Here is a 26,178-nt window from a genome sequence, read left to right as displayed (position 1 = left end):
TTCAAAGTTATACATAAAAAAAAAGATCCTTAATGAAGGGAACTGCATAGACAAGAACAAAGGCTAGTGATAAGATATTCATGCTTGATAATTCCAAATGTTATGCCCTTCATGTTTTTTAATAACAAATATATAAAAGGCAAAGATAAAATTATGTTACAGGGCACATGAAATACAAAGACATAATTAGTGATAACAACAAAAAGTGGGGAGAGGAATGGTATAGATACATAATTTCTTGTACGTTACTAAAGTTAAGTTGGTACCTTACCCTAGAATGTTATAAAAATAAGTTCTTAAATGTAATATTCATAGTAACCCCTAAGAAAATATATTAGAAAACAAACACAAAAGGAAAGAAGGCAACCAAAAAGTCTCACTACAATAAACCAACAAAACACAAAAGCAAGCAGTACTAAAGCACAGAGATAAAGAAGGCTTAAGAAACACACAAAAACAAATAACAAAATGGCAGAAGTAAGGCACTTCTTATTGGTAATTACAGTGAATGTAAATGGACTAAATGCTCCAATCAAAAGGCAGAATGGATAAAAAAAACATGGCCCAGCTAAATGCTGTTTACAGGAGAAACACCTTAAACCCAATGACACAAATTAGTTGAAAGTGAAACAACAGGAAACAAATATTCTATGCAAATAATAACCAAAAGACAGCTGGAGTGGCAATATTAATATCAAACAAAGTAGGCTTTAAGACAAAATGTGTCAGAAGCAATAAAGATGGATATTATATAGTGATAAAAGGGTCAATAAATCACGAAGATTTAACAATCATAAATATGTATACATACAACATCAGAAGGCCTAAGCTTATAAACACTGATAGAAATGAAGGGAGAAATAGATAGAACTACAATAATAATTGGGGACTTCAATATGCCACTTTCAATATTGGACAGGACATCAAAAAGAAGATAACAAGGAAACAGAGGACCTGAATGACACTATAAACCAACTAGACTTAACAGACATATACAGAACGTTCCACCCAAAAACAAAACAATAAACATTCTACTCCAGTGCACATGGATCACTCTCCAGGATAGACTACATTTTAGGTCACAAAGCAAGTCTTGATAAATTTAAAAAGACTAAAATTATACATTTTCTCTGACCACAATGGATGGAAGTTAGAAATCAATAACAGAAAAAAACCTGGAAAATACACAAACATATGGAAATTAAACATAACACTATTAAACTGCCAATAGATCAAGGAAAAAATTAAAAAATTAGAAATCACAATTTTCTTAGTGTCAAATGAAAATGAAAGCACAACATACCAAAACATATGGGATGCAGCAAAGGCAATACTCAGAAGGAAACTTATAGCAATAAATTTCAACATGAAAAAAGAAGAAAGATCTCAAATTAACAACCTAGTTCAGCAACTCCAGGAACTAGAAAAAGAAGACAAGACAAAGCCTAAACCTACCAAAAAAGGAAATAACAAAGATCAGAGCAGAAATAAATAAAATCGGAAACAGAAAAACAATAGAGACAATCAGTAAAACCAGAAGTTGGCTCTTTAAAAAGATAAATAAAATTGACAAAACTTTAGCTAAACTGACAAAGAAAATAAGAGGAAAGATGCAAATAATCAAAATAAAAAATGAAAGAGGGGACATTACAACTGAGCCAGTAGAAATAAAAAAGAATTATGACAGAATATTATGAACAACTATACGGCAACAAACTGGATAACTTAGATGAAATGGACAAATTCTTAGAAACATACAATCTACTCAAGCTGACTCAAGAGGAAATAGAAAGTCTCAACAGACCCATAACAAGTGAAGAGATCAAATTGGTGATCAAAAACCTCCCAACGAAAAAAATGCTGGACCAGATGGCTTCACTGCAGAATTCTACCAAACAGTTAGAGAAGAACTGACATCAATACTGTTTAAACTCTTCCAGAAGATAGAGAAGGAAGGAATACTCCCTAATTCACTCTATGAAGCAAACATAGCCCTGATACCAAACCAGACAAAGACACCACAAGAAAGGAAAATTACAGGCCAATATCTCTTATGAATATAGATAAAAATCATCAACAAAACACTGGCAAACAGAATCCAACAGCATATTAATAGTCATACACCAAGACCAAATGGGATTTATTCTAGGAATGCAAGGATGGTTCAACTTTAGAAAATTTATCAATGTAATACACCACACCAACAGGACAAAGGAAAAGAGCTACGTGATCACCTCTATGAACACAGAAAAAGCATTTGATAAAATCGAACATCCTTTCTGGATGAAAACCCTAAAGAAGGATGGAATAAACGGGAAATTCCTCAGTATAATTCAGGGCATATATGAAAAGCCAACAGCCAACATTATATTTAATGGAGAAGACTGAGAGTTTTCCCTTTGAAATTGGGAACAAGAAAAGAGTGCTCACTCTCACCACTTCTATTCAATTACTGTATTAGAAGTCCTAGCCAGAGCAACAAGACAAGAAATAAATGGTATCCAGATTGGAAAAGAAGTAAAATTATCTCTATTCATTGATATGACCCTAAATAGAGAAAAACCCAAAGAGTCCACAAGAAAACTCCTAGAGCTAATAGAGGAATTTAGCAAAGTTGCAGGGCACAAGGTCAACAAACAAAAACCAGATGGCTTCCCATACACCAGCAATGAGAAATCTGAAAGAAAATTAGTGAAACAATTCCATCTACAATAGCATCTAAGAGAATAAAATACCTAGGAATAGATTTAACCAGGGACATGGAGGAATTAAACAATGAAAACTGTGAAACACTGCTGAAAGAGATTAAAGACGACTGAAATAAATGGAAAGATGCCCCATGTTCATGCATCAGAAGACTTAGTATTGTTAAGATGTCAATATTACCCAAAGTGATCTATAGATTGAACACAATCCCAATAAAAATTCCACTAGCTTTCTTTTTAGAAATAGAAAAGCCAATCCTTAACATTATATGGAATGCCAAGAGGCCCTGAATAACTAAAACAATGTTGAAAGAGAACAAAGTAGGAAGACTCACATTCCCTGATTTTAAAACATAATATACAGAGACAGGAATCAAAACAGCCTGGTACTGGTATAACAACAGACACATAGACCAATGGAATAGAATTCAGAGTCCAGAAATAAACCCACACATCTATGGTCAACTGATTTTTGACAAGGATGTTAAGTCCATTTGATAGGGAAAGAAGAGTCTCTTCAATAAACGATGCCAGGAAAATTGGATTTCCACATGCAGAAAATGAAACAGGATCCTTGCCTCACACCATACACAAAAACAAAATCAAAACAGATTAAGGATCTAAATGTGCAAATTAAAGCCACACAATTCTTAAAAGAACAAATAGGGGCAATGCTGTCAGCCTGGCTTTCAACAACAGGTTATTTAATATAATAACAAAAGCACAAATGGCAAAATACAAAATAAATAAATGGGGCCTCGTAAAAATTAAAAACTTTTGTTCATCAAATGACTTTACCAAAAAAGTGAAAAGACAAGCTACTGACTTGAAGAATATCTTCAGAAACCATATACCTGACAATAATCTAATAACCAAAATACATATAAAACTTCACTAACTTAACAAAAAGCAAATAACCCAATCATAAAATAGGCAAAGGACTTAAACAGGCATTTCACCAAAGAGGACATTCAAACGGCCACCAAACACATCAGAGACGTGCAAATCAAAAGCACAATGAGATACCGTTTCACTCCCATTAGGATGGCTAAGGTATAAATAAATAACAAACGTAGGCAAGGCTATGGGAAACTGGAACCCTTATCCATTGCTGGTGCAAATGCAAAATGGTACAACCTTTGTGTAAAACAGTGTGGTGGTTCCTCAAAAAACTACAAACAGAACTACCATATGGCCCAGCAATTTGACTCCTAGTTACATACCCAAAGACTTGAAAGCAGAGAACGAAAAAGAGACTTGTACACCAATGTTCACTGCAGCACTATTCACAATAGCCAAAAGCTGGAAACAACTTAAGTCCCCAACAATAGATGAATGAATAAACAAAATGTGGTATATACACACAATGCAATACTACTCAGCCAGTAGGAGAAGTGAAGTCTTGATACATGCTACAGTACGGATGGAGTTTGAAGGCATTATGCTGAGCGAAATAAGCATGTCACAAAAAGAGAAATATTGTACGACCTCACTTACATAAAATGACAAGAAAGACCAAAGTTTATTGGTGGTTACCAGGAATGGGAGGGAGGGGAAAAAAGGAGGTTTACAGTCACAGAAAAATCCCGTTGATTAAGGGTAGGATTCTACCACCTTTTTTTTCTACCACCAATTATTACTGCAATTGCTGTCAGTAAGTTCTACACCCGTAAAAAGTTGAATTGGCAGAAGTTGCGTGATAAATACATTTACAACAATGACCAAAAAAAGAGTGCTGTATTTATACAAATAATGTGCACCTTCTACGTTTATTTGCCAGCCACAGCCTCCCCCCATGAGGTACTTTCCTAAGCACCACTATGCCAATTTTTTTTTACATGTTGCTGTAAAAAAATTAGCATAGCACACTTACAAAAATACTCCACGGGGGTAAGGAGCAGCTGGCAAACAAACATAGAAAGTGTGTGTTATCTGCATAAAAATACAGTAGCTGTTGAGGCTGTTTATGCACAGCCAAACACCTCATAGGATTTGGTTCCTTGGCTTGGAGGTTTAGGGTCATGTTTCATGGGGCATCCCAGTTAACTGGCCTAATGATGTGTTTAGTGCTTCTGTTCTACCTCCTAGGTCAGCGTGTAGTGCCTGGGCTCCTAGAAGCTTGCAAGCAGCCATCCAAGGTCTCTATTCACCTAGAGCAACAGAGGAAGGAGAGTCAGGAATAGAAGGAGGATATGGAATGTGTGGCTAATTGCCTCCATGAACAACTGTCTCCTTTGCCATGACACCAGATGACCTGGACAGGGTCTAGCTACCATTACTGAATATTTTGATCAAAGATTCCATAGAAGAATCCTGACTAAAAGGGAGGAAATGTAGAACAGAATTTCAAATTCTCTTGGGCTCTAGACTTTTTATGACCATGGTATTGATAAACCCTGAAACTACTGCCCTGTGATAACCTTTAAACCTTAAACCAAAAACATTCCCTGAAGTCATCCCAAAACTGAACAATAGTTTAGCTTAACTAGTAAAAAAAGGTCTGCCTTGAGCATTACGCTCTTTTAAGAACTATCTATATGGGATCAAATTGACAAGAACAACTCAAAAAATTACTTGGGAACCTTAGGGGCCAGTGAGTTTACGTTAATGAGTGAGAAACAACTCAGAAAAGGAGGGTGAGAATGGTTGCACAACTCAAAGAATATAATAAATGTCACTAAACTGTAGATGTAGAAACTGTCGAACTGGTGTATGTTTTGCTGTGTATATTCTCAACAACAACAACAAAATAAGTAAAACTTAGGGAAAAAAATGGACAGAGAAAAAAAAAAGAGTCCCTATCTTGGATTCACTTAACATTTCTAAAGTTATTTTTCATCCGGCTTTACTAAGCTAGCACAAAGAGATCTCTAGAGAGAATACACACGTAGCATAGATACCGTCAAACTTACAAACTTCAGGTTTCCCATCTGACCCTAGATCAGGGGTCAGCAAAGTACGGCGTGCAGGCCAAATGCTGCTCACTGCTTATATTTGTATGTCCAGTGAGCTAAGAATGGACATGTGCTCATATGTAAACTTTTTTTTGAACACATCCATGCCCATATATTTATATATTGTCTTTGGCTGCTTTCAAACCACAATGGTAGAGTTAAGCAGGTGCAAAAGACACCCCGTGGTCAACAAATCCTAAAATATTTAGTATCTGGTCTTTACAGAAAACATTTACAGACCCCTGCCCTTGACAGCTGGCCTACTGGGTAGTCATAGATGTGAGTCCATCAGAATGTCCAGCCCTGAGACCTTCCCTTCCTAATACGTAGGTCTTTCCTCTCCTACCCATTTTCCACCTTTCCCTTCCAGGAGAAGGCTCCCAGATAAGCCAGTTACCGTCAAGTTGATTCCAAGTCCTGGGGACACCATGTATTTCAGAGTAGAACTGCACTCCATTGGATTTTCATGGCTGTGACCTTTCAGAGTGATTGCTAGGTCTTTCTTCCAAGGCATCTCTGGGTAGGCTCTAACTGCCAACCTTTCAGTTAGTAGCCCAGTGTTTGACTGTTTGCAGCACCCAGGGAGGCCATTACCAGACAAGAGGCAGAACAAAACATGATAAGCCAAGCTTTTCGGTTCATTCCTCTCCGTGGACAACACAAATTAGAGGGAAACAGTACAGGCAAAAAAGGGGCCAAGGGCCTTTTCCTCATGTACCACAGGCAGGGACTGCAACTCCAGGCGGAGAAAGAAAAGCCAACTTTGTCTAGGTTCCACAGAGGTATAAGCTGGATGACCACGGTAGATTGTCATGGCCATCTGGACGGTTGCCCAGGGCACAAACCTGTGGGAAGCACTAAAACGTCACTGGGTACATATCAAGATGGAAAGGTACCTGCCAGAAACTGCTCTTGATTAGAAGAGAGATTTTGTGGGTGAGAGGAGTTGTGAGATTTAATAACAACAGACAAGCACAACACTGACTTTTAAGATCTAGTTAATAGGTTTTGTTCCACTAAACGGGATGCGTCAGGCCCCCCCAACTTGCTTCCTTTTCTGATCTTCCCTCATGCGGAACTCGGACTCTCCAATGAATTAACATGGGACATATATTTAAGGACACAGGTTTGAAGGGGTACCTAATTTAGTTGCCTGCACACATGTCTCCACCTAGCCTTATTTGTAATTCTACACTATGGACTTAGTCCAATACAGTTAAAAATATCATGAGAGGGAAGAGGAAGACATGCTACAGCCGAATACGGCCATCTGCTAAATCACCGGGCTGGATTAGGATCTGACTTGCTGAGCAAGAGTCCTCTTCCCATTTCCTAGCTCCACGAAGGAAGCTGCATGTTGAGTTAGAGAGGGCAATCTTCCCAAATATACTTTTTCTAGAGAAATAAAAGTGAAAGGTTTAAAATGTTCTCTCGCTAAGGGAAAATACCCTAACCAGAAAGGAAAAAAAGAATTGCAGGGCCTTATAATAACTATTTCAAATGCTAATTAACCAACTTAATTTAGTCCCAGGTTAGTCAGACCGTCTTTACTCATATTAAAACTCAGAGTTCTATTTAAAGCAAACAGCTGCTCAGCAATACCTCTCATAATGACTAAAACCAGTAAACTATTTGCTGTTGAGTCGACTCTGACTCGTGGTGACTCCACGGATGTCAGAGTAGAACTGCGCTCCATAGGGATTTCAATGACTGATTTTTCAGAAGCAGATCGCCAGGTCTTTCTTCCAAGGTGCCTTTGGATGAATTCAAACCTCCATCTTTTCAGTTATCTGACAAGCGCGTTAACCACTCGTCCCACCCAGGGGCTGTTACAATGTCCGTATGAGTCACTGGAGTTGTAAAGCAAACCCATATATTCTAAAAATATTAATAGACCATTTGTTGACCCTTTAAATGTATACCACCCTCTGAGATAGGCACTCGCATACTCACACGTACAGTAAATTCCATTTTACAGAGGAGGAAACTAAGGTTCCAAAAAGTGAAGTGACTTGTCTATGACCTACAACTAAGCCGAAGTGTGTCCAGAAATGAAACCGGCTCAGTCTTCAAGGTCTTCATTCTTTCAACTGTGCTACAAGAGTCACATCTACTTGCATTTTTATTCCAGAGGATCACTGTAACTAACAATAGCTAATAGTTACAGTCTGAAACCCTATTAAAACCAAAAAAACCAAACCCATTGCCATCAAGTCAATATTCCAACTTATAGTGACCCTATTTTTTTTTTTTTTATAGGACAGAGTAGAACTGCCCCATAGAGTTTCCAAGGAGCACGTGGTGGATTTGAACTGCCAGCCTCTTGGTTAGCAGCCGTAGCACTTAACCACTATGCCACCAGGGTTTCTGAGACCCTGTTAGGGTAGGTAATATTAACATTCCCATTTACTAACAAAGAGTTGGAGGCTCAGAGTCCACAGAGAAAACACAGGTGCTTTTATAAGAAATGGGTAAAATAAGAGAAGCTAAGCTCCAGGGGGAATTGAGAGAAGAAATACTTGGACATACTGAGTTTCATATGCCATGAGGACACTCACATAGACAGTCAAGCAGAATTTCCAGCTGGAAATCAGGACAGAGGTGGGAGTTAGAGATAAGCATTTGAGCAATTCTGGCATTGAGGTGATGGTCGAAACTATGGGACCACAACAGACTTCCGAGAGACACAGAACAGAAAAAAAAAATTGGTGAGTGGACTGACCCTCAAGGAATGCTTGCATTCATGGAGAACTTTAACAAATTGGAGGTGTCGCTTTGAGTTGGAATCGACTAGACAGCAACAAGTTTGGAACAGTATATCAGAGCCCTGGTGATGCAGTGGTGAAAGCTTGGCTGCTAACCAAAGATCAGCAGTTCAAATCCACCAGCTTCTCCTTAGAAATGGGGCAGTTCTAGTCTGTTCCATAGGGTCGCTATGAGTCAGAACCGACTCAACAGCACATAATAACAACAACAATGGTATATTATGAACAATAGCATATTGTCCTCAACAAATGATACTATTATTATTTTTAGGATACGTGGGTTTGCTTAACAACTCCAGTGACTTATTTGGGTTCTTAGTCATTATAAGAGTCCCTGGGTGGTGCAAATGGTTACCACACTCGGCTGCTAACCGAAAGGATGGAGGTTTGAGTATACCCAGAGGCACCTTGGAAGAAAGGCCTAGTAGCCTACTTCCAAAAAACCAATCATTGAAAACCTGTTACTGTTTTCACTGGACATGTTAAAATTAGAATTGTTCCCTTTGCTGACTGCTTATTCTTCCTGTTATTAGGAAGCATGAGATGGTGCAAAGAAGGTCTAGGTTTTAATCAATGCTCCACCTTTTAGCGGATGCATGATCTTGGGCAAGTTACATAACTTCTCTGAGCCTCTGTCACTGTGAATAATTACACCTACATCCCAGTGTTACTGTGGGAATTATATGAAAGAGTGTATAAGAAAGGGCCAAGAATACTACCTTAGAAATGGAAGACACCAAACAGCTATTACATGAAGATAAATTTTATAGTCTAGGTTGAAGATACACACTGACATAGGATAAGGACTGGCCAGTACTCAACAAAAGATTCAACCCTCAGACTATCCTTTGGTTCCCAGTGGTGGACCACATGAAGCAAATCCTCCCATACTCTAAATACATCTTATGTGGTATCAAATGCGGAAGCACATACCTGGGTTGAAGAATCAGGATTTTTATTTATTTATTTTATGAGGGTTATAAACCTCAAGGCTCCTTCACCAAAGAGGACATTAAGGCAGCTAACAAACACATGAAGAGATGTTCACAATCATTAACCATTAAAAAAAAAAAACTAAACCCAGTGCTGTCGAGTCAATTCTGACTCATAGCGACCCTAACCATTAGAGTGACACAAATCAAAACTACAATGAGATACCATCTCACTCCTGCAAAAACAGCACTGATTAGAAAAACAGAAAACGACAAGTGCTGGTGAGGTTGAGGGGAGATTGGAACTCTTATCCACTGCTGGTAGGATTATAAAATGGTACAACTACTACAGAAAATGGTATGGTGCTTCCTCAAAAAGTTAGAAATAGAAATACCATACAATCCAGCAAACCCACATCCTAGGTAAATATTCTAGAGAAATAAGAGTAGTGACACGAATAGTCTTATGAACACCCATGTTCACTGCAGCATTATTCACAATAGCAAAAAGATGTAAAAAACCAAAGTGTCCATCAACAGATGAATAGATAAACAAATTGTGGTATACACATACAGTGGAATACTACAAAACGATAAAGAACGATGATGTGTCCGTGAAACAGCGTATAACATAGATGAATCTGGAGGACATTATACTGAGTGAAATAAGTCAATCACAAAAGGACAAATACCATATGATACCACTTTCATAAAAAGTTAAGAACTGGTTTACATACAGAGAGCAACATTCTTTGATGGTTACCTGGGATAGGAAGGGGAGGGAGGGAGAATCCTTTACTAGATAGTAGACACATAGTAATTCTGGTGAAGGGAAAGGCAATACACAGTATGGGGGAAGTCAACACAACATGACCAAGGCAAATGGAGACACTAACAGGTATGCAAAAATAAAGGACAGGATGCGGAGGCGGGGCCAAGACGGCGGACTAGGTAGACGCTACCTCGGATCCCTCTTGCAACAAAGACTCGGAAAAACAAGTGAATCGATCACATACATAACAATCTACGAACCCTGAACAACAAACACAGATTTAGAGACGGAGAACGAACAAACACGGGGAAGCAGCGATTGTTTTCAGAGCCTGGAGCCAGCGTACCAGTCAGGTAACCTTCGGCACCCGATTTGGGGCAGAGCCCAGGGGAGCAGACGGCACAAACAAGGGGCCCAGCCCTAGCCCCCGAACTCACTCCGGGAGGGGGCCCAGCCAGTTCGCACAGGCGGCGTGGCGACGCAGCGGTTGGGAAAAGTCCCCGGGAGGCAGTGACTGATCTTGGAGCAGGGAGAGCAGCGTCCCAGCCGGGAAACCATCCCGTCGGGATTTTGGCTGGGCGCAGGCACGGCATAACCATGGAGAGCTACTCCACCCCCCTGAACTAAGCCCAGGAGGGGGCCCTGCCGGTTCGCGCGGGCGGCGTGGCGACGCAGCCGGTGGGAGAAGTCCCCGGGAGGCAGTGACTGGTCTTGGAGCGGGGAGAGCAGCGTCCCAGCCGGTACACGCGATCACAGCACAAGCACGGGGAGCTGCTCCACTCACCTGAACTAACCCCGGGAGGGAGCCCAGCCAGTTCGCGGGGCCGGCACAGCGACGCGGCTGGCGGGCCGAGAAGTCCCCGGGAGGCAGCGACTGATTTTGAAGTCGAGAGTGCACCGTCCCAGCAGGGGAACCTTAACGTTGGGCGTGGGGCTGGCAGCGGAGGATCTGACCGTGACTCCAGTGGGCCAGACCCCCCGCGGGCAATCTCCACACAGCCAGCACACATAGGTGACGCACCCCGCGGGAATCTCAGATATAATAGTCATTCCAAGCAAGATAAGCAACTCTGGCTATATTCTGAGGTGCTACTCTCCTAGATCTCTGATCCCTCCCCCACCCTCCCCAGGCGGCTTCATTAACATCCAAATAGCCTGAGCCAGAGGGAGAACTCTGAGAGGGATCTGACTGCATTTTTTTTTTAGCGGATTTTCTGGAAAAACTAGTTTCCCAGTGATGGCTCGGAGACAGCAGTCCATATCAAACCACATAAGGAAGCAGACCATGACAGCTTCTACAACCCCCGAAACAAAAGAATCAAAATCTTTCCCAAATGAAGATACAATCCTGGAATTATCAGATACAGAATATAAAAAACTAATTTACAGAATGCTTCAAGACATCACAAACGAAATAAGGCAAACTGCAGAAAAAGCCAAGGAACACACTGATAAAACTGTTGAAGAACTCAAAAAGAATATTCAGGAACATAGTGGAAAAATTAATAAGTTGCAAGAATCCATAGAGAGACAGCATGTAGAAATCCAAAACATTAACAATAAAATTACACAATTAGACAACACAATAGGAAGTCAGAGGAGCAGACTCGAGCAATTAGAATGCAGACTGGGACATCTGGAGGACCAGGGAATAAACACCAACATAGCTGAAAAAAAAATCAGATAAAAGAATTGAAAAAAAAATCAGATAAAATAATTAAAAAAATGAAGAAACCCTAAGAATCATGTGGGACTCTATCAAGAAGAATAATTTGCGGTTGATTGGAGTCCCAGAACAGGGAGGGGGGACAGAAAACACAGAGAAAATAGTTGAAGAACTCCTGACACAAAACTTCCCTGATATCATGAAAGACGAAAGGATATCTATCCAAGATGCTCATCGAACCCCATTTAAGATTGACCCAAAAAGAAAAACACCAAGACATATTATCATCAAACTCACCAAAACCAAAGATAAAGAGAAAAATTTAAAAGCAGCCAGGGAGAAAAGAAAGGTTTCCTTCAAGGGAGAATCAATAAGAATAAGTTCAGATTACTCAGCAGAAACCATGCAGGCAAGAAGGGAATGGGACGACATATACAGAGCACTGAAGGAGAAAAACTGCCAGCCAAGGATCATATATCCAGCAAAACTCTCTCTGAAATATGAAGGCGAAATTAAGATATTTACAGATAAACACAAGTTTAGAGAATTTGCAAAAACCAAACCAAAGCTACAAGAAATACTAAAGGATATTGTTTGGTCAGAAAACCAATAATATCAGATACCAGCACAACACAAGGTCACAAAACAGAACATCCTGATATCAACTCAAATAGGGAAATCACGAAAACAAACAAATTAAGATTAATTAAAAAAAAATAAATAATACACATAACAGGGAATCATGGAAGTCAATAGGTAAAAGATCACAATAATCAAAAAGAGGGACTAAATACAGGAGGCACTGAACTGCCATATGGAGAGTGATACAAGGAGATATAGAACAATACAAGTTAGGTTTTTACTTAGAAAAATAGGGGTAAATAATAAGGTAACCACAAAGAGGTATAACAACTCCATAACTCAAGATAAAAGCCAAGAAAAACCTAACGACTCAACTAACATAAAGTCAAACACTATGAAAATGAGGATCTCACAATTTACTAAGAAAAACGTCTCAGCACAAAAAAGTATGTGGAAAAATGAAATTGCCAACAACACACATGAAAAGGCATCAAAATGACAGCACTAAAAACTTATTTATCTATAATTACGCTGAATGTAAATGGACTAAATGCACCAATAAAGAGACAGAGAGTCATGGACTGGATAAAGAAACACGATCCATCTATATGCTGCCTACAAGAGACACACCTTAGACTTAGAGACACAAACAAACTAAAACTCAAAGGATGGAAAAAAATATATCAAGCAAACAATAAGCAAAAAAGAAGAGGAGTAACAATATTAATTTCTGACAAAATAGACTTTAGACTTAAATTCACCACAAACGATAAAGAAGGACACTATATAATGATAAAAGGGACAATTGATCAGGAAGACATAACCATATTAAATATTTATGCACCCAATGATAGGGCTGCAAGATACATAAATAAAATTTTAACAGAATTGAAAAGTGAGATAGACACCTCCACAATTATAGTAGGAGACTTCAACACACCACTTTCGGAGAAGGACAGGATATCCAGTAAGAAGCTCAATAGAGGCACGGAAGGCCTACTTACAACAATCAACCAACTTGACCTCATTGACTTATACAGAACTCTCCACCCAACTGCTGCAAAGTATACTTTTTTTCTAGCACACATGGAACATTCTCTAGAATAGACCACATATTAGGGCATAAAACAAACCTTTGCAGAGTCCAAAACATCAAAATATTACAAAGCATCTTCTCATACCACAAGGCAATAAAAGTAGAAATCAATAACAGAAAAACCAGGGAAAAGAAATCAAATACTTGGAAAATGAACAAAACCCTCCTGAAAAAAGACTGGGTTATAGAAGACATCAAGGAGGGAATAAGGAAGTTCATAGAATGCAATGAGAATGAAAATACTTCCTATCAAAACCTCTGGGACACAGCAAAAGCAGTGCTCAGAGGCCAATTTAGATCGATAAATGCACACATACAAAAAGAAGAGCCAAAATCAGAGAACTGTCCCTACAACTTCAACAAATAGAAAGTGAGCAACAAAAGAATCCATCAGGCACCAGAAGAAAACAAATAATAAAAATTAGAGCTGAACTAAATGAATTAGAGAACAGAAAAACAATTGAAAGAATTAACAAAGCCAAAAGCTGGTTCTTTGAAAAAATTAACAAAATTGATAAACCATTGGCTAGACTGACTAAAGAAATACAGGAAAGGAAACAAATAACCCAAATAAGAAACGAGAAGGACCACATCACAACAGAACCAAATGAAATTAAAAGAATCATTTCAGATTACTACGAAAAATTGTACTCTAACAAATTTGAAAACCTAGAAGAAATGGATGAATTCCTGGAAAAACACTACTTACCTAAACTAACACATTCAGAAGTAGAACAACTAAATAGATTCATAACAAAAAAAGAGATTGAAACGGTAATCAAAAAACTTCCAACAAAAAAAAGCGCTGGTCCGGACGGCTTCACTGCAGAGTTCTACCAAACTTTTAGAGAAGAGTTAACACCACTACTACTGAAGGTATTTCAAAGCATAGAAAAGGGCAGAATACTACCCAATTCATTCTATGAAGCCACCATCTCCCTGATACCAAAACCAGGTAAAGACATTACAAAAAAAGAAAATTATAGACCTATATCCCTCATGAACATAGATGCAAAAATCCTCAACAAAATTCTAGCCAATAGAATCCAACAACACATCAAAAAAATAATTCACCATGATCAAGTGGGATTTATACCAGGTATGCAAGGCTGGTTTAATATCAGAAAAACCATTAATGTAATCCATCACATAAATAAAACAAAAGACAAAAACCATATGATCTTATCAATTGATGCAGAAAAGGCATTTGACAAAGTCCAACACCCATTTATGATAAAAACTCTCACCAAAATAGGAATTGAAGGAAAATTCCTCAACATAATAAAGGGCATCTATGCAAAGCCAACAGCCAATATCACTCTAAATGGAGAGAACCTGAAAGCATTTCCCTTGAGAACGGGAACCAGACAAGGATGCCCTTTATCACCGCTCTCATTCAACATCGTGCTTGAAGTCCTAGCCAGGGCAATTAGGCTAGACAAAGAAATAAAGAGTATCCGGATTGGCAAGGAGGAAGTAAAGTTATCACTATTTGCAGATGACATGATCTTATACACAGAAAACCCTAAGGAATCCTCCAGAAAACTACTGAAACTAATAGAAGAGTTTGGCAGAGTCTCAGGTTATAAAATAAACATACAAAAATCACTTGGATTCCTCTACATCAACAAAAAGAACATTGAAGAGGAAATAACCAAATCAATACCATTCACAGTAGCCCCCAAGAAGATAAAATACTTAGGAATAAATCTTACTAATGATGTAAAAGACCTATACAAAGAAAACTACAAAGCTGTACTACAAGAAATTCAAAAGGACATACTTAAGTGGAAAAACATACCTTGCTCGTGGATAGGAAGACTTAACATAGTAAAAATGTCTATTCTACCAAAAGCCATCTATACATATAACACACTTCCGATCCAAATTCCAATGTCATATTTTAAGGGGATTGAGAAACAAATCACCAATTTCATATGGAAGGGAAAGAAGCCCCGGATAAGCAAAGCATTACTGAAAAAGAAGAAGAAAGTGGGAGGCCTCACTCTACCTGATTTTAGAACCTATTATACAGCCACAGTAGTCAAACAGCCTGGTACTGGTACAACAACAGGCACATAGACCAGTGGAACAGAATTGAGAACCCAGATAAAAATTCATCCACGTATGAGCAGCTGATATTTGACAAAGGACCAGTGTCAGTTAATTGGGGAAAAGACAGTCTTTTTAACAAATGGTGCTGGCATAACTGGATATCCATTTGCAAAAGAATGAAGCAGGACCCATACCTCACACCATGCACAAAAACTAACTCCAGGTGGATCAAAGACCTAAACATAAAGACTAAAACGATAAAGATCATGGAAGAAAAAATAGGGACAACCCTAGGAGCCCTAATACAAGGCATAAACAGAATACAAAACATTACCAAAAATGATGAAGAGAAACCCGATAACTGGGAGCTCCTAAAAATCAAACACCTATGCTCATCTAAAGACTTCACCAAAAGAGTAAAAAGACCACCTACAGACTGGGAAAGAATTTTCAGCTATGACATCTCAGACCAGCACCTGATCTCTAACATCTACATGATTCTGTCAAAACTCAACCACAAAAATACAAATAACCCAATCAAGAAGTGGGCAAAGGATATGAACACACATTTCACTAAAGAAGATATTCAGGCAGCCAACAGATACATGAGAAAATGCTCTCAATCATTAGCCATTAGAGAAATGCAAATCAAAACTACGATGAGATTCCATCTCACACCAACAAGGCTGGCATTAATCCAAAAAACACAAAATAATAAATGTTGGAGAGGCTGCGGAGAGATTGGAACTCTTATACACTGCTGGTGGGAATGTCAAATGGTACAACCACTTTGGAAATCTATCTGACATTTTCTTAAACAGAAATACAACTACCATACAACCCAGAAATCCCACTCCTCAGAATATACCCTAGAGATACAAAAGCCTTCACACAAACTGATATATGCACACCTATGTTTATTGCAGCTCTGTTTACAATAGCAAAAAGCTGGAAGCAACCAAGGTGTCCATCAACGGATGAATGGGTAAATAAATTGTGGTATATTCACACAATGGAATACTACGCATCGATAAAGAACAGTGACGAATCTGTGAAACATTTTATAACATGGAGGAACCCGGAAGGCATTATGCTGAGCTTAATTAGTCAGAGGCAAAAGGACAAATATTGTATAAGACCACTATTGTAAGATCTTGAGAAATAGTAAAAACTGAGAAGAACACATACTTTTGTGGTTACGAAGGGGGGAGGGAGGGAGGGAGAGGGTTTTTTATTGATTAATCAGTAGATAAGAACTGCTTTAGGTGAAGGGAAAGACAACACTCAATACATGGAAGGTCAGCTCAATTGGACTGGACCAAAAGCAAAGAAGTTTCCGGGATAAAATGAATGCTTCAAAGGTCAGCGGAGCAAGCGCGGGGGTCTGGGGAACATGGTTTGCAGGGACTTCTAAGTCAATTGGCAAAATAATTCTATTATGAAAACATTCTGCACCCCACTTTGAAATGTGGTGTCTGGGGTCTTAAATGCTAACAAGCGGCCATCTAAAATGCATCAATTGGTCTCAACCCACCTGGAGCAAAGGAAAATGAAGAACACCAAGGTCACACGACAACTAACAGCCCAAGAGACAGAAAGGGCCACATGAACCAGAGACCTACATCATCCTGAGACCAGAAGACCTATTTGGTGCCCGGCCACAATCGATGACTGCCCTGACAGGGAGCACAACAGAGAACTCCTGAGGGAACAGGAGATCAGTGGGATGCAGACCCCAAATTCTCATAAAAAGACCATACTTAATGGTCTGACTGAGACTAGAGGAATCCCGGCGGCCATGGTCCCCACACCTTCTGTTGGCACAGGACACGAACCATCCCCGAAGACAACTCATCAGACATGAAAGGGACTGGTCAGCGGGTGGGAGAGAGATGCTGATGAAGAGTGAGCTAATTATATCAGGTGGACACTTGAGATTGTGTTGGCAACTCTTGTCTGGAGGGGGGATGGGAGGATAGAGAGAGAGGGAAGCTGGCAAAATTGTCACGAAAGGAGAGACTGAAAGGGCTGACTCAATAGGGGGAGAGCAAGTGGGAGTACGGAGTAAGATGTATGTAAACTTATATGTGACAGACTGATTGGATTTGTAAACGTTCACTTGAAGCTTAATAAAAGTTAATAAAAAAAAAAAGAATAAAGGACAAATACAGTAACTACTATACCATACACAATTCTGCAATAACAGTAATAACAACCAAAAATTTGTGGGTAGTTACATAGGTACATACGTATGCTATACAGATGGGCGAGGGCATATGGGAGGGCACGCCAGTGCATATATGGGTATAGCTGTGGGGTACCTGAATACATATATTTGTATGTGCTGTATGTACATTCATACATATAATAGAGCACATGGGGGCACAGTTATGGAAACTTCTTAGACATATCCAAACACCTCTTGGGACTGAGTTACTGAGATTGAAGGCTAAGGACCATAGTCTTGGGGGACATCTAGGTCAATTGCCATAATGTAGTTCATAAAGATAATGTTCTATACCCTAATGTGGTGAGTAGTGTCTGAAGTCTTAAAAGCTTGCAAGCGGCCATCTAAGACACAGCTATTGGGTTCTTCCTGTCTGGAGCAAAGGAGAGTGAAGGAAACCAAAGACTCAAGGAAACAATTAGTCCAAAATACTAATGGCTCACACACACCCCTGTATCCTCTAGCCTGAGACCAGAAGAACTAGATGGTGCCCAGCTACCAGGACAGAATAGAAGGACCAGTTAGAATGGGAGAAAAATGTAGAACAAAACTCAAATTCATAAAAAAGACCAGACTTACTGGAACGACAGTGACTGGAGGAACCCCTGAGACTATCGCCCTAAGACACCCTTTTAACCTGGAACTGATGCCATTCTCAGAGGTCACCTTTCAGCCAAATAATAGCCTACAAAATAAACAACACCCATGAGAAATGTGCTCCTTAGAACAATCAACTATATGAGCCTAAATAGGCAACATTTGCTTAAAAGCTAAGAAGAGATGGCAAAGAGTGGCAGGGAAACTGGAGAGATAGAAACTGGGAAACCAGGGTGAAAATGGGGAGAGTGCTGACACATCGCAGGGATAGTAACCAATGCCATGGAACAATTTGTATATGAATTGCTGAATGGGAAATTAATTTGCTGTGTAAACTTTCACCTAAAGCATAATAAATTTTTTTTTAAATCACCTGTATAAGGCAAAACAGTCAACAATTACTTTAAAACAAAAATGAGAATTGCAGTGCAGTGAATTATTTAATATGGCCTTTCTAGCCATAGTCTTTGTGACTTCTACACAATGATTAGGTGGGGCTATACAAATAAGGTGTATGGAACCTGTGATGGTTAAGGTTATAAATCCACTTGACTGGGTCATGATTTTCAGTGGTATGGCAATTATGTGATGCTGTGATTTGGCAGTTATGTAATGATGTAGTCATTTCCATTTTTGTGGTCTGATGTAACTGCCCTCCATTTTCTGCTCTGATGTAATTACCCTCCATTCTGTGATATATTAATAAATCCTAGCCTCTATGCCTGTGGTTATGGCTCCATTTGGGAGTGAGTTGTCTGTTATGTAAATGAGGCAGGATTAGGGTGGGATGTATCTTGAGTCACCATCTTACTACAAGATGTGACTCAAGTCATCACTCTTAGCCCAGTCACCACCCTTACGACTCTTATTCAAGTCATACCCTTGCAGTGCCTTGCTCAAGTAAGGGGAATTTCCTTGCAGGTATGATCTGTTCTCAAAACATATACAAATGCTCTGGCAAAGGTCTCTCTATTGTTCTGGATCCTGCACCTGATCCATCATCATCTGACCTCCAGTTCTTGGAACTTAAGGCAGCAACCTGTCATCTGATCTCCCGATTTCAGTTCATCAGCCCTTGCAAACACACAAGTCAGGAGAAGCCTCCAGCCTGATGCCTGACACATGGGTTTGGGACTTGCCAGCTTCCACAACTGCGTGGCCATTTCCTTGACGGTTTGTGAGTTCTGTGAGACGTTGTGGTGAATACAAAATCAAAAGATGGGAGGGAGAGTACTGAGGGGAGGAGGAGGAGTTCATATTTGAGATAATGGAGTGGTACAACAGTTTGAAAAAGCTGGACATTTGGGACATCTTTAACCTCCACTTCATAGCAATCAGCTTTGTGCTCATCCTTCTAAAGGAAATTATTCACTAGAGAATGTAAGGGGACAGGGAAACTAGATTAAGTGAAACAGAACAGAAATAATGAGAGGCTTCACGCATTGTGAAGAATGTACCCAATGTCACTGGACTGCTTGTGTAGAAATGGTTGAATGGGAAACTGGACTACTGTGTTAATCTTCACCAAAAACACAATAAAATATTATTTAAAAAAAAAACCTCATGGTTCTCTCTTCCCAAAAACTAAGCAACATTATTACTGGTGACTATTTCTGTTCAAATCTAAATTTCAAATGCACAGTAATTAGCTAATTTATCTCCTTCATGTCACACATGGTTTAAGCAGTCAAACTTTCAGAAGAAGAAATATGAACCTTTCAATGGATCCTTTCTTAACAGCTTTGGCAGCCATCTCACATCATAAAATGATCAAATAAAACCATACATTCCGTTCTTAAGTATTTTAAAACCTCTTCAGAAGGTTTGTACAGCAACCAGAAAAAGTACCTTCTGTTTTAAGAACAAATTTATGTTTAGGCATTTTGGACCATAATCATGGGACTTCCTTCTCCAAAACATATCAAACATAGTCACATGGAAACTAACTCTTTGCTACAGAAAGAGAACAAAAACATAAAACATACACTTACCCACACATATTCTATTAGAATTTATTTATGGGTGGTAGCTTGCATGTTAGGGCCTCCATGGACAGAATCATGGCTCCTTGGACAGAATGATTAAAATCAATTTGTTAGGAATTTAAAAAAAAAAAATTTAAAAAGGAGCATTTTGTGGGAAGTCACATTCTCACTCCTATGATATAATCTTATAGTTTATATGCATTTTATAAATTTACACATGTAAAAAATGTCCTTCTCTGACCATCTGTCCCAAATACACGTGAAGAATATAAGAAAATTTAGAGAAAGAAACATTAAGCATTTGGTGCCTATCATTTTTTAATATCATATGTATTTATAATATGTTTTCTTATATTTTAAAGTATAGATTTTTGGTAAGAACCTATCTTTATAATGGCATCTACACAGTTATTAAAATTAAGCTGCATCTATATTTATAGGCACAGAAAGATATTCACCACTTACTTTAAATGAAAAGGTAGCTTACAAACCATCTAAGGGAATTATTTCATTTTTATATTACTGTATTTCTTTGTGTATACTAGGAAAAATCTGAAAAGTTATAAAGTTTTTACTGTAGCTCTCTCTGCTGCCTAGGATTATGTGTGTAGTTTTTTCTTTTTTTATATTTTTCTGCATCTATTTTTGTACCATAAGCAATAAACTTTTATAACTCTTTTTTTAAAAGATTAAAAGAAAAGGAATAAGAAAAGTATATCAATATATGAGAATTCAGTGCATGATCTAACAATAAGGGACTGATTATAAATGATGGTAAGTGTATACAATGGAATAAAAAAGAGCCAGTAAACATGGAAAATAGCCACTAATATTACTTTGCTAAGTTTTAAAAAGTTGTTAACCCATATATTTTAAGATTTATTATAAATGTGTATGCATAAAAAAATTCCAAATGAATATCCTGTATTTTGAAATTTTAATAGTGGCTATCTCTGGAAGCCAGATTTCCAATGTTTCTTGTTTCTCATCTACTGTATATTTTCTAATTTTGGCACACTAAGAATATCTTTAAAAAAAATAATAAAGCTTTCAGAACTTACACAAGTGAGGACTTGCACAGAAAGCTCTAAGAACATTCCCAAAAAGAGTTTCCTTATCTAAGCACTTCTATCACATGGTAATTAGGTTTTCTGTCTCACTAGAACGTGGTATCCTATGAAATACTCATTTCTTCTTTATTCCTAAGGCTGGGAGTCTCAGGATGGCACAAATGGTTAACCACTCGACTTTTAGACAAAAGATTTGAACATACCCAAAGGTGCCTCAGAAGACAGGCTTGGCAATCTGCTTCTGAAAGGTCACTACCTTGAAAACCCTATGGAACAGTTTTACTCTGCACACATGGGGTCGCAATATCGATCTCCACGAGTCAGAATGAACTCGGAGAGCAACTAACAACAGCATCTTCCTAACAGTAAAGCAGAATGAATGATAACCATTAGCAGGAAGCTCAAAAGTCTTTCCAAGACACCTAAGGTTTTGATCCTGTGTAGAAAACCTGAACAGTCACCTATGAAACATAGCCTTTCAGGAAATACAAAGTCTATTTAGTCAACTGAAAACCCTGAAGCGTTACTTGACTCCTCTTTCTCCACACTTCACACCCAATCCATCAACAAATCCAACTCAAAAATCCTGTTGATTCTATGCTCTCACAACCGTGTCTCACCACTTCACTGCTAATACCTTGAAGTTCCTGGATAGTGCAAAAGGTTACTGTGCTCGGCTGCTAACCGAAAAGTTGGAGGTCTGAGTCCACCCAGAGGTGTTTCAGAAGAAAGGCCTGGCTAACTAAATTTCTGAGAAATCAGCCATTGAAAACCCTGTGGAGCACAGCTGTACTCTGACACACATGGGGTCGCCATGAAACCGAATCCACGTGATGGCATCTGGTATTGGCATCCTGGTCCAAGCCAGAAATCATCTCTTGCCTGCACAAGTCCAATAGTGCCCTAGCTGGTCTCAAGCTTCTATTCTTGTGCCATGGTAATCTTCACCCAACAGCCAGAATAACCTCTTTAAAAGGCAAACCTAATCATACCACTCTAAGCTCAAAACCCCCAACAGCATCCCATCACATGTGGAATAAAATCCAAAGTGTTGTCTCCAGCTCACAAGCCCTGCATGATCTGCCCTAGTCTCCTACTTTGACCTCATCTACCTCCTGACTGGCTCACAGGGCTCCAGCAGGACTGGCCTTCTTACAATTCCTGGAACTTGTTAACCATGTTCCTACCTCAGGGCCTGTCCTCACCCTGCACCCTTCTTTGTTTCCTCTCTGCAGGGAATGCTCGTTTGCTTAAAAGTCACTTTACCAAAAGGCCGGCAGTTCAAATCTACCAGGCGTTCCTTGGAAACCCTATGGGGCAATTCTGCTCTGTCCTGTAGGGTCGCTATGAGTCGGAATCGACTCGACGGCACTGGGTTTTTTTGGAGGGGGCTTTATCAAAAAGATCTCTGTTTAAAAGCCACCTTATCTAAAAGGCTGTCTTTAGCCACTCTTCTTTAACTACAGCCCTTCCCAAGCAGCCTTCGCTCTCTTCCTTTACCCTCCTTTATTTTTCTTCAATGCATCACCAATCATTACATTACCTGTTAATTTGTTTATTGTCTGTCTCCTCCACTAGAATGTACATTGGGGCAAAGACTGTTTTTGTCACCACTCCATTTCAAGCACTTAAAATAGTGCCTGCCACATTGTGTTACTGTGGGCCGGACTCATAGCAGCCCTATAGGACAGAGTAGAACTGCCCCCCTAGGGTTTCCAAGGAGTGGCTGGTGGATTCAAACTGCTGACCTTTTGGTTAGCAGCCGAGCTCTTAACCACTGCGCCACGAAGGCTCCTGCTACATTGTAGGTATTTATTCCATAATACATTCCATAAATACTTATGGGATAATTCATTAGGTAAATGAATGAATAAAGGAATGACTTTAGCAAAATTTATTCCAAGATCTCATGTAAACACAGTATTTTGCCCAATATCAGGTCTAAACTGTCAAATAATTCCTGAGAGCAGCACCCAAAAGGAATGTTGTAATAAAGCAGCTAGAATAATAACAACATCATATTACTCTATAATAATACTGATGTTAATGACTACTATCAATAGGCCTGGTATTCCCTAATCTGCAAAAGCAACCCTATAGGACAGAGTAGAACTGCCCAATGGAGTTTCCAAGGAGCACCTGGTGGATTCAAACTACCGACCTTTTGGTTAGCAGCTGTAGCTCTTAACTACACCACCAGGGTTTCCTTTAGGTTAATAATAGTCAAGTACAAACCATTTGCGCCACTCAAGGACCTAGAGGCAAGGAGAGACCCTGCAAAATAAACACAGGCACTCTCAAAGCCTCAGAGTGCCAAGGTCAGTGTGGTCTATGTCACAAGTAGTTTGTTAACTAAAAATAGTTAAAATACTTAAGTTTGAGAACTATTTACTTAAAAAAATAAACAGTGATCAATGTCACTTCCAGCAGTCACTTCCTTTCTGACATGCATTCTTGGGGGTAAAAAAGTAAAGAGCATCAATTCAGAAATTTTGCAGTCATTCAACCAGGGTGCTTCAAAAATGCATGAGCTTTCAAAAAATCAGCAAAAATGTAGCATTGTAGTTAAGAATGCAGGCTATGGAGCCAGGCAGATCTGTGTTAGAATTCCATTTCTGCCACTTAGTTGCTGTGTGATCTTAGACAAATTTTGTATCTCCTTTGGCTCCATAACTACATGTTATGTTGTTGTCAGGTGCGGTCCAGTCCGTTTTCCACACACAGTGACCCCATGTAACAGAGTAGAACTACTCCATAAGGTTTTCTAGGCGGTAATCTTTAGGGTGCGGTGCCCTGGTAGCACAGTGTTTAACCAAATGGTCAGTGGTTCCAACCTACCAACTGCTGAGTGGGAGAAAGATGTGGAAGTCTGCTTACATAATGACTTCTCTGGACAGCAGTGGGTTTTCTGATTCTTTTTTAGGGAGCAGATCACCAGGTTTTTCTCTCGCGGAGCTGCGAAAGTTTGGGTTCCAAGTGCCAGCTGAGTGCTTTACCATTGCATCACCACGTCTCCTTCCGTAACTCTATCATCCGTAAAATCCAGACAGAACACCCACTCCATAGAGCTGTTATGAGGGTTGGGTTAATGCGTGCAAACATTTATCATGTGCATCTTGTCCCAAGCAAAAACCGATAATGAGAAAACGACGTGCAGCAGGTGGAACCACAGCCGCGGTGGAGACGGAAGTCTGCAAACCTACGCGCACAGGCTGCCAAACAGGAAAGTGTCCCCCACAAGCGTCTGCTCACCATGCCCCTGCTCACCGTGCCCCAGATCTCTAGAAATTAGAGCATCTATTGAGAAACACACACATCCTGAAAGGAAAGAGCACCTTTCTTCACATCCCAATCAGCTTTAAAAATTATTCAGCCTTTACCTAGCACTGCCAATCCCAACTTTACTTTTGCCGTTCTCATTCTCCTCAACCTATGTGCAATATCAATCCAAAACCTTGCTTCCTGTGGCTTAAAAGCGAAAATGAAACCCTGAGGAGTTACTGGATACAGTTAACCCTTGCTTAGCAACAGTCGAGACAATAATTCCCTACCTGTGACTTTCAGTGACTGCATGTCCTTTGCATATGCGCCTCAGTCGAGAACTAGAGCAATAAAGAAACTGCTGGTAGAAATGTTTTTTTCTATCTAAACTTCCGCCTTCCAGAATTACTGATGCTCCAGCGTGGGCTGGTTAGACTCGATCGAGCCCCGCACCCCAGCGGTGCTCTTCGCCAACAGGAGATAAACTGGCCTGGCATTTCTCACCACAAACCAGAATATTCAAAGGGCAAGTTAGTGCAAAAGCAACGAGAACAGCCCAGGGCTCGGGGGCTGCCAAGCCGTTCCCGGGCCCCTCTCACCACCAGAGGAACGCAGACCGTGGGCTCGCGGCCGGTCGGTCGGTCGGTCGCACACAGTACCTGGATCAGGCCCTGCTGGAACAAGGCGCTGTGCACGCAGCCGGGGACGGTCCCGGGCAGCTCTAGCGAGCCGTTCGCGTTGCGGATCCGCCAGCTTCCCCGCAAGCTGTAGCTGCACGCCCAGGCAATGTGGCCCGCCTGGCACAGCACGAGCAGCAGGAGCAAGTGAGGGCGCATCTCGGGAGCTGGCGCTGCGGCGAGTCAGACGGGTGGGATCCCCGCGCTGCAGGGTGCAGCCGGGGACGCTTTCTCGCCCGCTGGGAAGAAGGCGGGGAGTAAGCTCTCCCCGCCCCAGGGCCCCGGCCCGCCCCCAGGTCAGCTGAGCCGCCGGGATAAGCCGCTGCTCTGGCTGGGTTGAGATCGCGGAGGCCGCGACCGGACCCGGTAGTAGCTTGGCCATGGCTGATGCCCGTGCTGCCGGCTCGGTGGGCGCCTTCAGCCTCTGCCCCTGCGGTCTGCGCCCTCCTTCAGCCCTTCTGCCCACCACTCCGGTGTGTGAGCGCTGTAATTGGGCACATACATCCCAGGGCGCAAAGTGGCGCACAGCCTCGGGGAGATCCGGCACAGCATGTGGAGACAACCGAGGAGGAGGCTCCTCACGCCTTCAGAAAACCAAAAGACCGAGACAATCCTCCACTTCCGTCCCCCAAAATTTAGAGACCCTCATTCACGCTTCAGAGGGTTGGCCTGGCGGCGGTAACGCCCACCTGCCGCCCCACCAACTGTTCTTTAAGCGTGAACCAAAAAACCAAACCTATTGCTGTGAAGTCAATTCTGACTAATAGGGACCCTATAGGACAGAGTAGAACTGCCCCACAGGGTTTCCAAGGCTGTAAATCTCCGCGGAAGCAG

The 26,178-nt window shown here is 40.4% G+C and overlaps 1 protein-coding gene across 2 annotated transcripts in view; it reads right to left on the bottom strand.

Moving 5' to 3' along the window:
* The window catches only part of MANBA (mannosidase beta), a 142,849-nt gene extending 117,266 nt beyond the window's left edge, over positions 1-25,583 (bottom strand). The window contains exon 1 of one of the 2 annotated variants that reach the window (XM_003410496.4): positions 25,327-25,583. In XM_003410496.4, coding sequence (XP_003410544.2) covers positions 25,327-25,503 — 177 coding nt within the window. In that variant the 5' untranslated portion in view covers positions 25,504-25,583. Of the gene's footprint in view, positions 1-20,342; positions 20,419-25,326 lie in introns of those variants that run through there. The other variant, XM_023548535.2, reaches the window with a different exon arrangement.
* Between the last annotated feature and the right edge of the window lie 595 nt (positions 25,584-26,178).

The sequence above is a fragment of the Loxodonta africana genome, chromosome 5 (genome assembly GCF_030014295.1).
Source record: "Loxodonta africana isolate mLoxAfr1 chromosome 5, mLoxAfr1.hap2, whole genome shotgun sequence".
NCBI classification, from domain to species: domain Eukaryota; kingdom Metazoa; phylum Chordata; class Mammalia; order Proboscidea; family Elephantidae; genus Loxodonta; species Loxodonta africana.
Note: the sequence above shows the minus strand (reverse complement) of the source record. Positions and strands in the feature narration are given on the sequence as shown.